This window comes from Borostomias antarcticus, assembly GCF_949987555.1.
Source record: "Borostomias antarcticus genome assembly, chromosome: 3".
NCBI lineage: Eukaryota > Metazoa > Chordata > Actinopteri > Stomiiformes > Stomiidae > Borostomias > Borostomias antarcticus.
The window spans coordinates 33,670,078-33,683,068 of record NC_140236.1 but is presented as its reverse complement, the minus strand read 5'-3'; the positions used below and the strand labels follow the sequence as shown (position 1 = coordinate 33,683,068).

The window sequence follows — 12,991 nt, the reverse complement described above, 5'->3', positions numbered from 1 at the left end:
GGAAAACGGATGAGGGGAGTGTGTGTGTGTGTGTGTGTGTGTGTGTGTGTGTGTGTGTGTGTGTGTGTTTGTACAGATTTTAGCCCCTGTTCAACTCGCTGCCAAGTCAATCTGCCTCCCACACATACACAGCTCTGCCTGGAGGCCTGCAGCTGACAACTGCCCCAGGCAACACCAGCCACGGCAAACAACACACCGGTCACCACGCGCACACACACACACACACACACACACACAGTTGCCCCTCTCTCAGCCAAAGCGGTGTAACATCTGGCACTACCACCATCCCATATTTGCTGGGTAATTGTGCCCAGGGATACCAGTCTGTACACGCCACTCTGGCCGCCATGGCAACCCATGCCAGCCGCCATTATTATTCTCCTAATAATGCCCATTCATCATCCGCTGTCACGGCAACACAGAGAGAGAGGGAGAGAGAGAGAGAGAGAGAGAGAGAGGGAGAACACCTTCTGGCCAGAGTCTGAGCCACGCGTCAATGCTGACACATAGGTGTGTGTTGTGTTCAGGTGTGTGTTCTGGTATTCAGGTGTGGGCCACAGCTGCCTGCCACCGTATCATTCCCTCAGGAACGAACACACACACACACACACACACACACACACCTGAACACACAGAACACACGCCTATGGACTAGGAGCAAGCATATGGCGTTGGTCAGGTATATCCGGACCTGATAGGACTAATGTGTTTGTGTTTTTTTTCTTTCAAGCCAGAGCGTACAGCTACCGTCACATTCATAGATGCCTTCAAATGATGAATTCCTACAAACTCATAGATTCAGTAGTCCGCCATTTTATACTCCTCCTTGTCATCAAGTATAGGCAGGCCTATTGCTTGTTATATTGTAAAATAATAATTTTCTAATTTTATATTGTACTAACAATTTTGTCTGGCTGACAGTCTGGTTGGCTGTCTGGATGACAGACTCTCAGACAGACTCTCTTCACAGACTCTCTTAAAGTCGCACTGAAATGAAAAAAGCATTCTGTCCCATTTTGGTTCACATAATTGGTCATAGTGTTCACCTATTCAATGATTAATGGCAAAAAATTCTACAATACAAAATTCTACTTTTGTTGTAATCTTATATCAAAGTATATAATTTCTTACTTCCTGGAAAACGGTAGGTCACGTGCAATGACGACAACAGGTACCTTAGATTTTAGGCCAATAATCTCACGACATCCACCCGTCAATCAACACTATCCTTCTATCGAATCTGTCTAAAGTTCTTAAAACCCGTCCACTTGTCAATGTTCCAATCAAATTCCTCTAAACATATGTCCCACCCTCATAGCTTGTTTGCGTCGGAAATACGTCAAACTACGGAAGTTAGATGATCTCAAACGTCCGTTTCAGTGCGACTTTAATAAGCACACTGCACTGTAGCAGGAACACAGACTCTCTCTGGACTGTCTTCTGCTTTTTCCTCTCCCACGCAAAAGCGAATCCCCTTTAGCATCCACAGCTGACGGAGCAGCGTCCTTCACGTTGTGCTGTTAGACAGGAATACCCCCGATGTAGATGGCTGACCTGAAGGAGTCGGTGACGGCGGTGTGGCTGTTGTCGTGGGTGTAGCACACGCGGTGGGCCGCCACGTCCAGCTGGGTGAAGCCGGCGAGCGGCGCCCCGGGGCGATCGACGGCGTGCACGTGGCCGTGTTTGGGCGGGACCGACACGGCGTAGAGCAGCTCCTCCGGGCGCCCTGCTCCGTCATCGGCCAGCAGGATGTGGGTGGTCAGGACCACGCGCTCGCCCTCCATCAAGGTCACGGGATGAGTGACCAGCACGATGTCACCTGTAAGGTCAGAGGTCAAACGCTGCTGTCTCTGCTTATGTGAGCTGTGGAAGAATAACACGGTCAAAAATCTTCCTCATCCCTTCCAATATACAGTATATAGGCCTATACATATTTTTTATTACATGATATTAGATAAGATTCATTTTATTGTCACTGATTCTGATTCTGATTCTAATTCTAATGACAATAAAATTAATCTTATCTAATATCATTATGTAATAAAAAAAATATATATATATATTAAAAGGGATAAGGAAGACTTTTGACCAAGATATTATTTATCATTAACCATGTAATTTCAGAGTAAATGCTTGGTAATTAAAATGATTAAATTTGTGTTTTAAATCCACAAACCAATGACTGAAGATGAAGGAAGGAAGGAAGGAAGGAAGGAAGGAAGGAAGGAAGGAAGGAAGGAAGGAAGGAAGGAAGGAAGGAAGGAAGGAAGGAAGGAAGGAAGGAAGGAAGGAAGGAAGGAAGGAAGGAAGGAAGGAAGGACTTAGCACATGACTGCTTCACTAACTAACAAGTACAAAATTAAACACAAATTAAAACAAAAAAAAACCTGCAAAAAAAAAAGTTTCAAAAATACGTTTGTTTTTGAGGGAGGAGGCGTTGAGGGAGCAGGGGGAGGAGCTGGGGGAGCAGCTGTTCCCTCCTTCCTGTTTCAATTATTCACCTTCCGAGTGGCTCCTCTTCCTGCTCACCCTGGCGCCCCGGCGTTTCTCACCTCCTCCTCCTCCCGGATCAGAGGGCGTCACGCTAAGAGAGCAGAGCACTGCGCCCATCTATACCTCCTCCTCCCTCTGAACCTCTCCTCTCCTGTCCCTGTACCTGTCCTCTCCTCTCCTGTACCTGTACCTGTACCTGTACCTGTCCTCTCCTCTCCTGTACCTGTACCTGTACCTGTACCTGTCCTCTCCTCTCCTGTACCTGTACCTGTACCTGTCCTCTCCTGTCCCTGTACCTGTCCTCTCCTCTCCTGTACCTGTACCTGTACCTGTCCTCTCCTGTCCCTGTACCTGTCCCTGTCCTCTCCTGTCCCTGTCCCTGTACCTGTCCTCTCCTCTCCTGTCCCTGTCCTCTCCTGTCCCTGTACCTGTCCTCTCCTCTCCTGTCCCTGTCCCTGTCCTCTCCTGTCCCTGTCCCTGTCCTCTCCTGTCCCTGTCCTCTCCTGTCCCTGTCCTCTCCTGTCCCTGTCCTCTTGTCCCTGTACCTGTCCTCTCCTGTCCCTGTCCTCTCCTCTCCCTGTACCTGTCCTCTCCTGTCCTCCCACCTCATACTTCGTGTTCACTCAGGGAAAGCACAGCTGCTTAATTATACATGACCACTAGACCCTGTGGCTGGAGAAACTTTACATGCTCCATTGAGGCACACAAAATGGCTGCCATATGTCACCTGGTCCTGCTGTGTTCTGTTGGAGTCGGCCTTAAGACAGCTGGCCGTCGTTGTCAGTCACTGTCTGGTTTCCAGTATATGATCATTGATTAGGGGTAAGTCCCTGCGACATGCTAGTGGCATGTCCAGCAGCTACGCTCTGCTGCCTCGGGGCGACTGGTTCCCCCGTCACTCCGAGGCCCCTGCTGTCGATCCACGCGGTCACGGCTCTGTCCTGGCCCCGCAGTGGTGGAACGAACTGCCCACTGACGTCAGGACAGCAGAGTCACTGCCCATCTTTCGTCGCCGGCTCAAAACTCATCTCTTCAAGAAATACTACAACGGTCCATCCTCTTAAAGGGCAATGCTCATTTTTGACAACCTGGACCTTATTTACGACATATTATAAGAAGTTTGACTCACCGAGATCACTTTTGTGTAGTTCGGAGGCCTGTAGAAGAAATTTAAAATCCAGCGCGAGCCAGTATATCCATGTAATGACGGTGATCGGGGCACCGAGAATGCAGTTTCTCAAAATCTATTTTCGGCCGCTAAACGGTTGTTTTCATCAATCAGATTGGATGAATCGACAGTATAATATGATCTTTACACGCTTTTCCCCACTTGCTCCAGCACGCATGCGCACAGGCCAGCGCGCAGACTGGCTATTCTCCGGCTCACATTCTCTGCGCTACGATCGGATTGTTGCTGACGAATGACGACGACAATATTCTCGGCACCAACAACGATCGTTGCGCAGAGAATGTGAGCCGGAGAATAGCCAGTCTGCGCGCTGGCCTGTGCGCATGCGTGCTGGAGCAAGTGGGGAAAGGCGTGTAAAGATCATATTACAGAGGCTAAAGACCCCGTATTTGAAAACCGAAACAATGCCTCGCGTTGAGGAATCTCAACTGTCGATTCATCCAATCTGATTGATGAAAACAACCGTTTAGCGGCCGAAAATAGATTTTGAGAAACTGCCTTCTCGGTGCCCCGATCACCGTCATTACATGGATATACTGGCTCGCGCTGGATTTTAAATTTCTTCTACCGGCCTCCGAACTACACCAAAGTGATCTCGGTGAGTCAAACTTCTTATAATATGTCGTAAATAAGGTCCAGGTTGTCAAAAACGAGCATTGCCCTTTAAGCACCTAATGTATTTTAGATTGCTATTCTTGCACTTTGCCTTCCGCACTACATTATGCTCTTAGTCACTTGTTTTAGAAAGGAGATGCACTTATGAGTTCTGGCAAGTAGTAGTACATGGCTACTACTGGTACATTGGCTGTCGCCCCCCATCCTGCACCCCCCCCTGTGCATGCCACTAACCATTGGTTCTCATGACCATTCAACAACTGAATATTCTTTCTTACAAACGTTTAATTGCTAGATGATAGTCTTGACCAGGCTAACTAGTATGTGCACAACAGAGTAACGCTTTGTAGGGACAGCATGTGAACAGACTGTGTTGTTATGGTGTGGTGTTTCTCTCACCCCTTTGCACAGTCCGGACTGAGATGAAGAAGCTCTGCTGAGAAGACTCGTGGTCCTGATCACTGAGGACGAAGCGAAAGCTGTCGTGACCTTTGAACCCCGAGCTGGCGGTGTGGGTGTACCACAGGCGGTTCTGTTCCACGTCCTCCTGAGTGAAATTGTGACCTGGCCCCAAATCTGTCCAGCCTGCCTCTGTCTGTGCAAAGGGAAGGGAACACACACACACACACACACACACACACACGGGTACACAACCCAGTACAGAGAGACATCAAAGAGAGAATAGGAATCCGAAAGAACATGAAAATACCATTGAACAAGCATGACGAAGCTACACGGTGACCCCTCACTTCTACCATTCAGAGTGAAAGTCATGTAGCGACACCTGGCCTCCTGTCCACTGTTGAAGATATTTTCTTGACCTCAGGAGTCTAGTTCTATGTTCATGGGTTCTAGTCAATCTTTGAATAAATATTCCAGAGACCAATGCACATTTAGGTAATTGTATTTTAAGCTTACAGGTATGTCTAACCTCCAGAGAACTGGAAACAAAGAAATACAGTGTGTGGTCCTGAGAAACAGATAGCAAAACCCCAAAGTGACATCAGTCCCTCCCAGCCTTTCCTTATCGATTTTATTGCTGCCCATCCTCTCAGAAAGGGGGTTCCTATCCCCCAGAACAGGCCCACATTCCACAAAGTCACCACTTTTGACCAGACATGGCTGTCTCTCTCTCCTACTCCACCAATACCATGAGGCGGCCGTGGCACCAACCTTCAGCTGCAGCTTGCCAAACCTGGGCGCGGCGTTGAGGACGTAGCGGATCTGGTGGGTGGGCGTGTCCAGGTCCTCGGCCTCCAGCGCCACGCTGGAGATGACCCTCCGCTCCATCCAGCCCACCTCCAGACCCGCGTTCCTGAGAGGGGGGGGGGGGCAGAGAACACTCTCAAACAAGCACATCTAAAAGTGGTTTGTCCCTGTGGAAGAACCCATTTTGGTTTCTAGGTTTTATTGGAAAAAACAAGCTTTTCAGAGGGTTCTCCACTTCTCCCAAAGAGACAACCAAGAGGCCATTGGTTCTGTACTGACAGCTTTGCCAAGTTCAACCGGTATGTTCTACTAGAATAGACTTGTATCTGGGGTCAGGATGAAGCATAAAGATAGATACTTTACTTTACCAGGTAATAATAGACGGCTGTTGGAAAACATCTCTACGCACTGTGAGACATCAGCCCAGAGTTTAGTAGCCTGACACTCAGACTATATTGCCATTTTGTTTCACTTCATCATTCAGTCTGAACAAGCCTACAATACATGTCTGTACTGCCCAGTGCATGCGCCGGTGCTGCATGGTGTGTGAAAATCAGTGAAGAAAACTCGGCTGAAAGGAGTTGTTAAACAAATTTCAAATCACGGCACAAGAAGAATTTTACAAAGGATCAATCATATAATGTAAAAGAATGCAAAAAAATACATTCATATATTGTCAACATGACTCGATTTCTCACTAATTACAACAGGCTTGGATGTCGCGTGCTGCCAAGGCCCAGAGAGACAGAGCAACACTACGGGACACAGAGACAGAGCACCACTACGGGACACAGAGACAGAGCACCACTACGGGACACAGAGACAGAGCAGCACTACGGGACATAGAGACAGAGCAACACTACGGGACACAGAGACAGAGCAACACTACAGGACACAGAGACAGAGCAACACTACGGGACACAGAGACAGAGCAACACTACGGGACACAGAGACAGAGCGACACTACGGGACACACAGAGACAGAGCAACACTACGGGACACACAGAGACAGAGCAACACTACGGGACACACAGAGACAGAGCAACACTACGGGACACAGAGACAGAGCAACACTACGGGACACAGAGACAGAGCAACACTACGGGACACAGAGACAGAGCAACACTACGGGACACAGAGACAGAGCAGCACTACGGGACACAGAGACAGAGCAACACTACGGGACACAGAGACAGAGCAACACTACGGGACACAGAGACAGAGCAACACTACGGGACACAGAGACAGAGCAACACTACGGGACACAGAGACAGAGCAGCACTACGGGACACAGAGACAGAGCAACACTACGGGACACGGAGACAGAGCAACACTACGACACACAGAGACAGAGCAGCACTACGGGACACAGAGACAGAGCAACACTACGGGACACAGAGACAGAGCAACACGGGACACAGAGACAGAGCAACACTACGGGACACAGAGACAGAGCAACACTACGGGACACAGAGACAGAGCAACACTACGGGACACAGAGACAGAGCAACACTACGGGACACAGGGACAGAGCAACACTACGGGACACAGAGACAGAGCAACACTACAGGACACAGAGACAGAGCAACACTACGGGACACAGAGACAGAGCAACACTACGGGACACAGAGACAGAGCAACACTATGGGACACAGAGACAGAGCAACACTACGACACACAGAGACAGAGCAACACTACGGGACACAGAGACAGAGCAGCACTACGGGACACAGAGACAGAGCAACACTACGGGACACACAGAGACAGAGCAACACTACGGGACACAGAGACAGAGCACCACTACGGGACACACAGAGACATACAGGACAGTACAGGAGGACATATTGAGCGTTAACCTGCACGCGCTCAGATGAGGCCCAGATGACAGAGCCTGCATGTGTGCTACATCACATGGAACAGAAGCCCAGAGACCCGCCAGGCCCGTCCACCAGCCACGACCAAACAAGGAGGCAGACAGCTGCCAGAAACACACATTACTTCTGCCTTGACAGCTTTACAGGACGGGAGCCTCTGCCAACGCACTGACTCAAAAAAATCCTCCTGGTCTGAGGAGAGAGGAGATGGGGGCAGAGCAGGGAGGAGGAGAGGAGAGAGGAGATGGGGGCAGAGCCTGGTGGAGGAGAGGAGAGAGGAGATGGGGGCAGAGCAGGGAGGAGGAGAGGAGAGAGGAGATGGGGGCAGAGCCTGGTGGAGGAGAGGAGAGAGGAGATGGGGGCAGAGCCTGGTGGAGGAGAGGAGAGAGGAGATGGGGGCGGAGCCTGGTGGAGGAGAGGAGAGAGGAGATGGGGGCAGAGCCTGGTGGAGGAGAGGAGAGAGGAGATGGGGGCAGAGCCTGGTGGAGGAGAGGAGAGAGGAGATGGTGGCAGAGCCTGGTGGAGGAGAGGAGAGAGGAGATGGGGGCAGAGCAGGGAGGAGGAGAGGAGAGAGGAGATGGGGGCAGAGCGTGGTGGAGGAGAGGAGAGAGGAGATGGTGGCAGAGCCTGGTGGAGGAGAGGAGAGAGGAGATGGGGGCAGAGCAGGGAGGAGGAGAGGAGAGAGGAGATGGGGGCAGAGCAGGGAGGAGAAGCCTGCTCACGGATGGAGCTTCAACCCCCCCACACCCTCCCTGGCACACACTGCCACATGTGCATGGACATGTTACGATGTTCCATCCCTCCCCACCACTCATCCCTCTGTCTCTGTCCCTCTGTCCCTCCCCACACTCATCCTTCTGTCTCTGTCCCTCTGTCTCCCCCCACACTTATCCCTCTGTCTCTGTCCCTCTGTCCCTTCCCACACTCATCCTTCTGTCTCTGTCCCTCCCCACACTCATCCCTCTGTCTCTGTCCCTCCCCACACTCATCCCTCTGTCTCTCTGTCTCTCTGTCCCTCCCCACCCCTCATCCCTCTGTCTCTGTCCCCCTGTCCCTCCCCACCCTCATCCCTCTTTATCTGTCCCTCTGTCCCTCTGTCTCTCCCCACACTCATCCCTCTGTCTCTCTGTCCCTCCCCACCCTCATCCCTCTGTCTCTGTCCCTCCCCACCCTCATCCCTCTGTCTCTGTCCCTCTGTCCCCCCCACCCTCATCCCTCTGTCTCTGTCCCTCACCACCCTCATCCCTCTGTCTCTCTGTCCCTCCCCACCCCGCAGCCCTCTGTCCCTCTGTCTGCCCCCTACCTCCTGCCCCCCCCCCCCCCCCCTCCCACACACACACACACACACACACACACACACACACACCATGTGTCTCTGCCTCTTTGACTTGCAGGTTTTCCTCCCAGGGCTCTGACCCCCGACCCCTCCCCATTCCTTACTTCAGCAGGCGCGGTCGCTCATCGTTGGTTGGTAGGATCTGGACCCATGCTGTCCCCTGGACTGTGTGCACGCCATCTGTCAGCTGCACGGCGAAGGCGTCCTCCAGGGTTTCCGTGTCGTCGTGCATGTAGACGATCTTCATCCCTGCCGAGAGGGCGAGTCAGGCAGAGGGACAGCAGGTGAATGGGAGGACAGCTTGCTTTTTTCAGGTGTTTTTTGGGGGGGTGGGATAAAATAAAATTGTTTTGCAGAAATAGCTACATTAGCAACATTACAGTAAGCCGTGGTTTAGTCCACAGAATGTTGCAGGGAGTTCGAAGTTGATCAATATGAAACATTGACTCTTTTGTCACTGTATAAATAGCTTCATATGATATATGATCGCCACACTTAAATACCATGATCACCACACTTAAATCACACAATGTTTTAGGTTGTGTGTGTGTGTGTGTGTGTGTGTGTGTGTGTGTGTGTGTGTGTGTGTGTGTGTGTGTGTGTGTGTGTGTGTGGTGACAGGGCCAAGGGCACAGTGAACTAATGGGATGCTATGTCTGCACCTAGCCCCCCGCCCCCGACATACACACATACACATACACACACACACACACACACACACACACAAACACACACATATACACACCGTCATAAATAACTAGTATCCAAAGGCTAACAAAAGAATGTATCACTAAGATAAAGGACCAACAACAGTAGCCCACAAAAACAACTACTGAAGGCTCACTTTCTAAATCCATCCTTCCTACATCCCTTCCATGAGGTCACCTCTGATCCAACAGGACTGGATTACTGATCATCTCTGATCTAACATGACTGGATTACTGATCATCTTTGATCTAACATGACTGGATTACTGATCATCTCTGATCTAACATGACTGGATTACTGAGCATCTTTATTCGAACATGACTGGATTACTGATCATCTCTGATCTAACATGACTGGATTACTGAGCATCTCTGATCTAACATGACTGGAATACTGATCATCTCTGATCTAACATGACTGGATTACTGATCATCTCTGATGTAACATGACTAGATTACTGATCATCTCTGATCTAACATGACTGGATTACTGATCATCTCTGATCTACATGACTGGATTACTGATCATCTCAGTTCTAACATGACTGGATTACTGATCATCTCTGATCTAACATGACTGAGTTACTGATCATCTCAGATCTAACATGACTGGATTACTGATCATCTCAGATCTAACATGACTGGATTACTGATCATCTCTAATGTAACATGACTGGATTACTGATCATCTCAGATCTAACATGACTGGATTACTGATCATCTCAGATCTAACATGACCGGTATTTGTGATTGTTTCTTTCCTCAACTATTATCCAGCCATTTTCCGATCAGTGATCAGAGATCTCACCTTGTTTCAGCTCCTGCAGGGTGAATGAGTGAACCGGCAGGGTCTGCTGGAGGAGCCTGGAGCCCATGTCCTTATAGCGCCTCATGTCCATGCCGTAGATGCCGTTCAGCAGGGCGCCGTGCTCCGGACGCACCGCCACCGTGAAGGTCAACGTGTCCTCTGGGGCGTCAAGGTCGAAGGCGTTCAAAATGGCCGGGCTCAGGTCCCTCATCCCTCCCTCCCTCACCTGGAGAGACGAGGAGAGGAGGAGAGAAGACTCTTCAGGACTACTAATGAAATTCTTCCTGTAATTGGATAGATAGATAGATAGATAGATAGATAGATAGATAGATAGATAGATAGATAGATAGATAGATAGATAGATAGATAGATAGATAGATAGATAGATAGATAGATAGATAGATAGATAGATAGATAGATAGATAGATAGATAGATAGATAGATAGATAGATAGATAGATAGATAGATAGGCAGGCAGGCACAGTCAGACAGACAGACAGACAGACAGACAGACAGACAGACAGACAGACAGACAGACAGACAGACAGACAGATAGATAGATAGATAGATAGATAGATAGATAGATAGATAGATAGATAGATAGATAGATAGATAGATAGATAGATAGATAGATAGATAGATAGATAGATGGATAGATGGATAGATGGATAGATAGATAGATAGATAGATAGATAGATAGATAGATAGATAGATAGATAGATAGATAGATAGGCAGGCAGGCACAGTTAGACAGACAGACAGACAGACAGACAGACAGACAGACAGACAGACAGACAGACAGATAGATAGATAGATAGATAGATAGATAGATAGATAGATAGATAGATAGATAGATAGATAGATAGATAGATAGATAGATGGATAGATGGATAGATGGATAGATGGATAGATGGATAGATGGATAGATAGATAGATAGATAGATAGATAGATAGATAGATAGATAGATAGATAGATCCAACTCACCGTGAAGTTACTGAGCACCAGTGAGGGGGCCTCGTCATTGGTGGGGTTGATGATGACATAGAAGGGGACGGGGGCCGACTTGTGCACGCCGTCGCTCACGGTGACAGTGAACTGGTCCACGGTAGGCTCCGCCCCCTGGTGCTCCGCCTGGACGTAGTTGATGTAGCCGGCGCTGAGATGGCGGACGCTGAAAGAGACTGGACCAGACAGACGTGGCTGATCTCAGGATGTGGCCCAGACAGACGTGGCTGATCTCAGGATGGATCAAAACCAGCATGACACAGAGGAGCAGCGCTGTAAAGCTTACTTCCCTGTGAAGTCAGCTGTGTATCGTGGGAGTCATCAAGTTTGCATTTTGCTACATTAACTCGGTTTAACGGTCAACAATCCAGCACAAATTAAATAAACAAGCGACTAGTGAGCGCATTATTGTGGGAATTCTTCATCTCCACCTGTTAACAGCCAATTCTACCTCTCTGTATGTGTAATTTACTTATGTGCAAGGTCTAGTATATACCTATAACAGGCCATATATACTATATACATATATATATATATATACAGTATATGGATGGATGGATGGAGATGGATGGATGGATCGATATATATATATATATATATATATATATATATATATATATATATATATACATCTTACTGCTGTGACTAAGTGTGAAGGTCCCTGTATTGACTGTATTGGTATGCTTAGTTAAATAAAGTGTTCGGTCATATATGACCATGTGTTCTAACAGATTATCTGAAGGCTCTGAGGGACCTTTCCATCATAGCATGCACACACACTGACCCACTCTCGTCCCAGCATTGCTCTTCTCGAACCCGGGCGAAGGCAGCGTGTTCTCCAGGAAGCCGTGCAGCGGCTGAGTCTCCAGGTGGAAGTGGAGCTCGCCGGGGGCGGAGTCAGGGTCTGAGGCCGCCAGCACCCCGCCACACAGACAGGCAGAGGAGCCCTCATCCACCACCAACACGTCACCTGGTCACACACAGAGACATGTTCCCTGGTCACACACAGAGACATGTCACCTGGTCACACACAGAGACATGTTCCCTGGTCACACACAGAGACAACATGTTATCTGGTCACACACAGAGACAAAATGTCATCTGGTCACACACAGAGACATGTCACCTGGTCACACACAGAGACAACATGTCACCTGGTCACACACAGAGACATGTCACCTGGTCACACACAAAGACAACATGTTACCTGGTCACACACACCGGAGGGACATTAAACAAAGATTTACATGCTAGAGATTAGTTGTATTTTGTTGTATTTGTTGTAGTTTGCTATATTCCTCTATTTGGATGTTTATTGAAAGGGGCATGTACACAATTACATAGCCATGAACTCTACTCTACAAAGGTCATCATCACTGATGAAGGATGTAATTGAATGCTATAAGGTCCATGGCACATATGGAACTGGCCTCAATAGAGTGAATTGGCCTTTACAGAGCTACACTGTCGCCTATTCACTCTCTCTTCTTTCTCTCTCTCTCTCTCCCTCCTCTCTCTTCCCTCTCTTCTCTCTCTCTTCCCTCTCTTCTCCCTCTCTTCTCTCTCTCCTCTCTTGTCCCTCTCTTCTCTCTTCTCTCTCTCCTCTCTCATCCCTCTCTTCTCTCTCTCTCTTCTCTCCCCCCTCTCTTCTCTCCCCCCTCTCTTCTCTCTCTCTCTTCTCTCTCTCTCTTCTCCCTCTCTCTTCCCTCTCCGGTGTCCTGGCCAGTGTGTCCCCACCTAGGTGCTGATGAAGC

General features: G+C 48.9%; 1 protein-coding gene across 1 annotated transcript in view; it reads right to left on the bottom strand.

Moving 5' to 3' along the window:
- Positions 1–12,991, bottom strand: part of frem1b (Fras1 related extracellular matrix 1b) — a gene marked incomplete at both ends in the record, with an annotated part of 39,035 nt that overhangs the window by 10,059 nt on the left and 15,985 nt on the right. Inside the window, 7 exons of the mRNA XM_084436146.1 lie at positions 1,555–1,819; positions 4,697–4,892; positions 5,471–5,612; positions 8,821–8,965; positions 10,232–10,457; positions 11,217–11,413; positions 12,022–12,207. Of these exons, the coding sequence (XP_084292272.1) occupies positions 1,555–1,819; positions 4,697–4,892; positions 5,471–5,612; positions 8,821–8,965; positions 10,232–10,457; positions 11,217–11,413; positions 12,022–12,207 (1,357 nt within the window). The remainder of the gene's footprint in view (positions 1–1,554; positions 1,820–4,696; positions 4,893–5,470; positions 5,613–8,820; positions 8,966–10,231; positions 10,458–11,216; positions 11,414–12,021; positions 12,208–12,991) is intronic.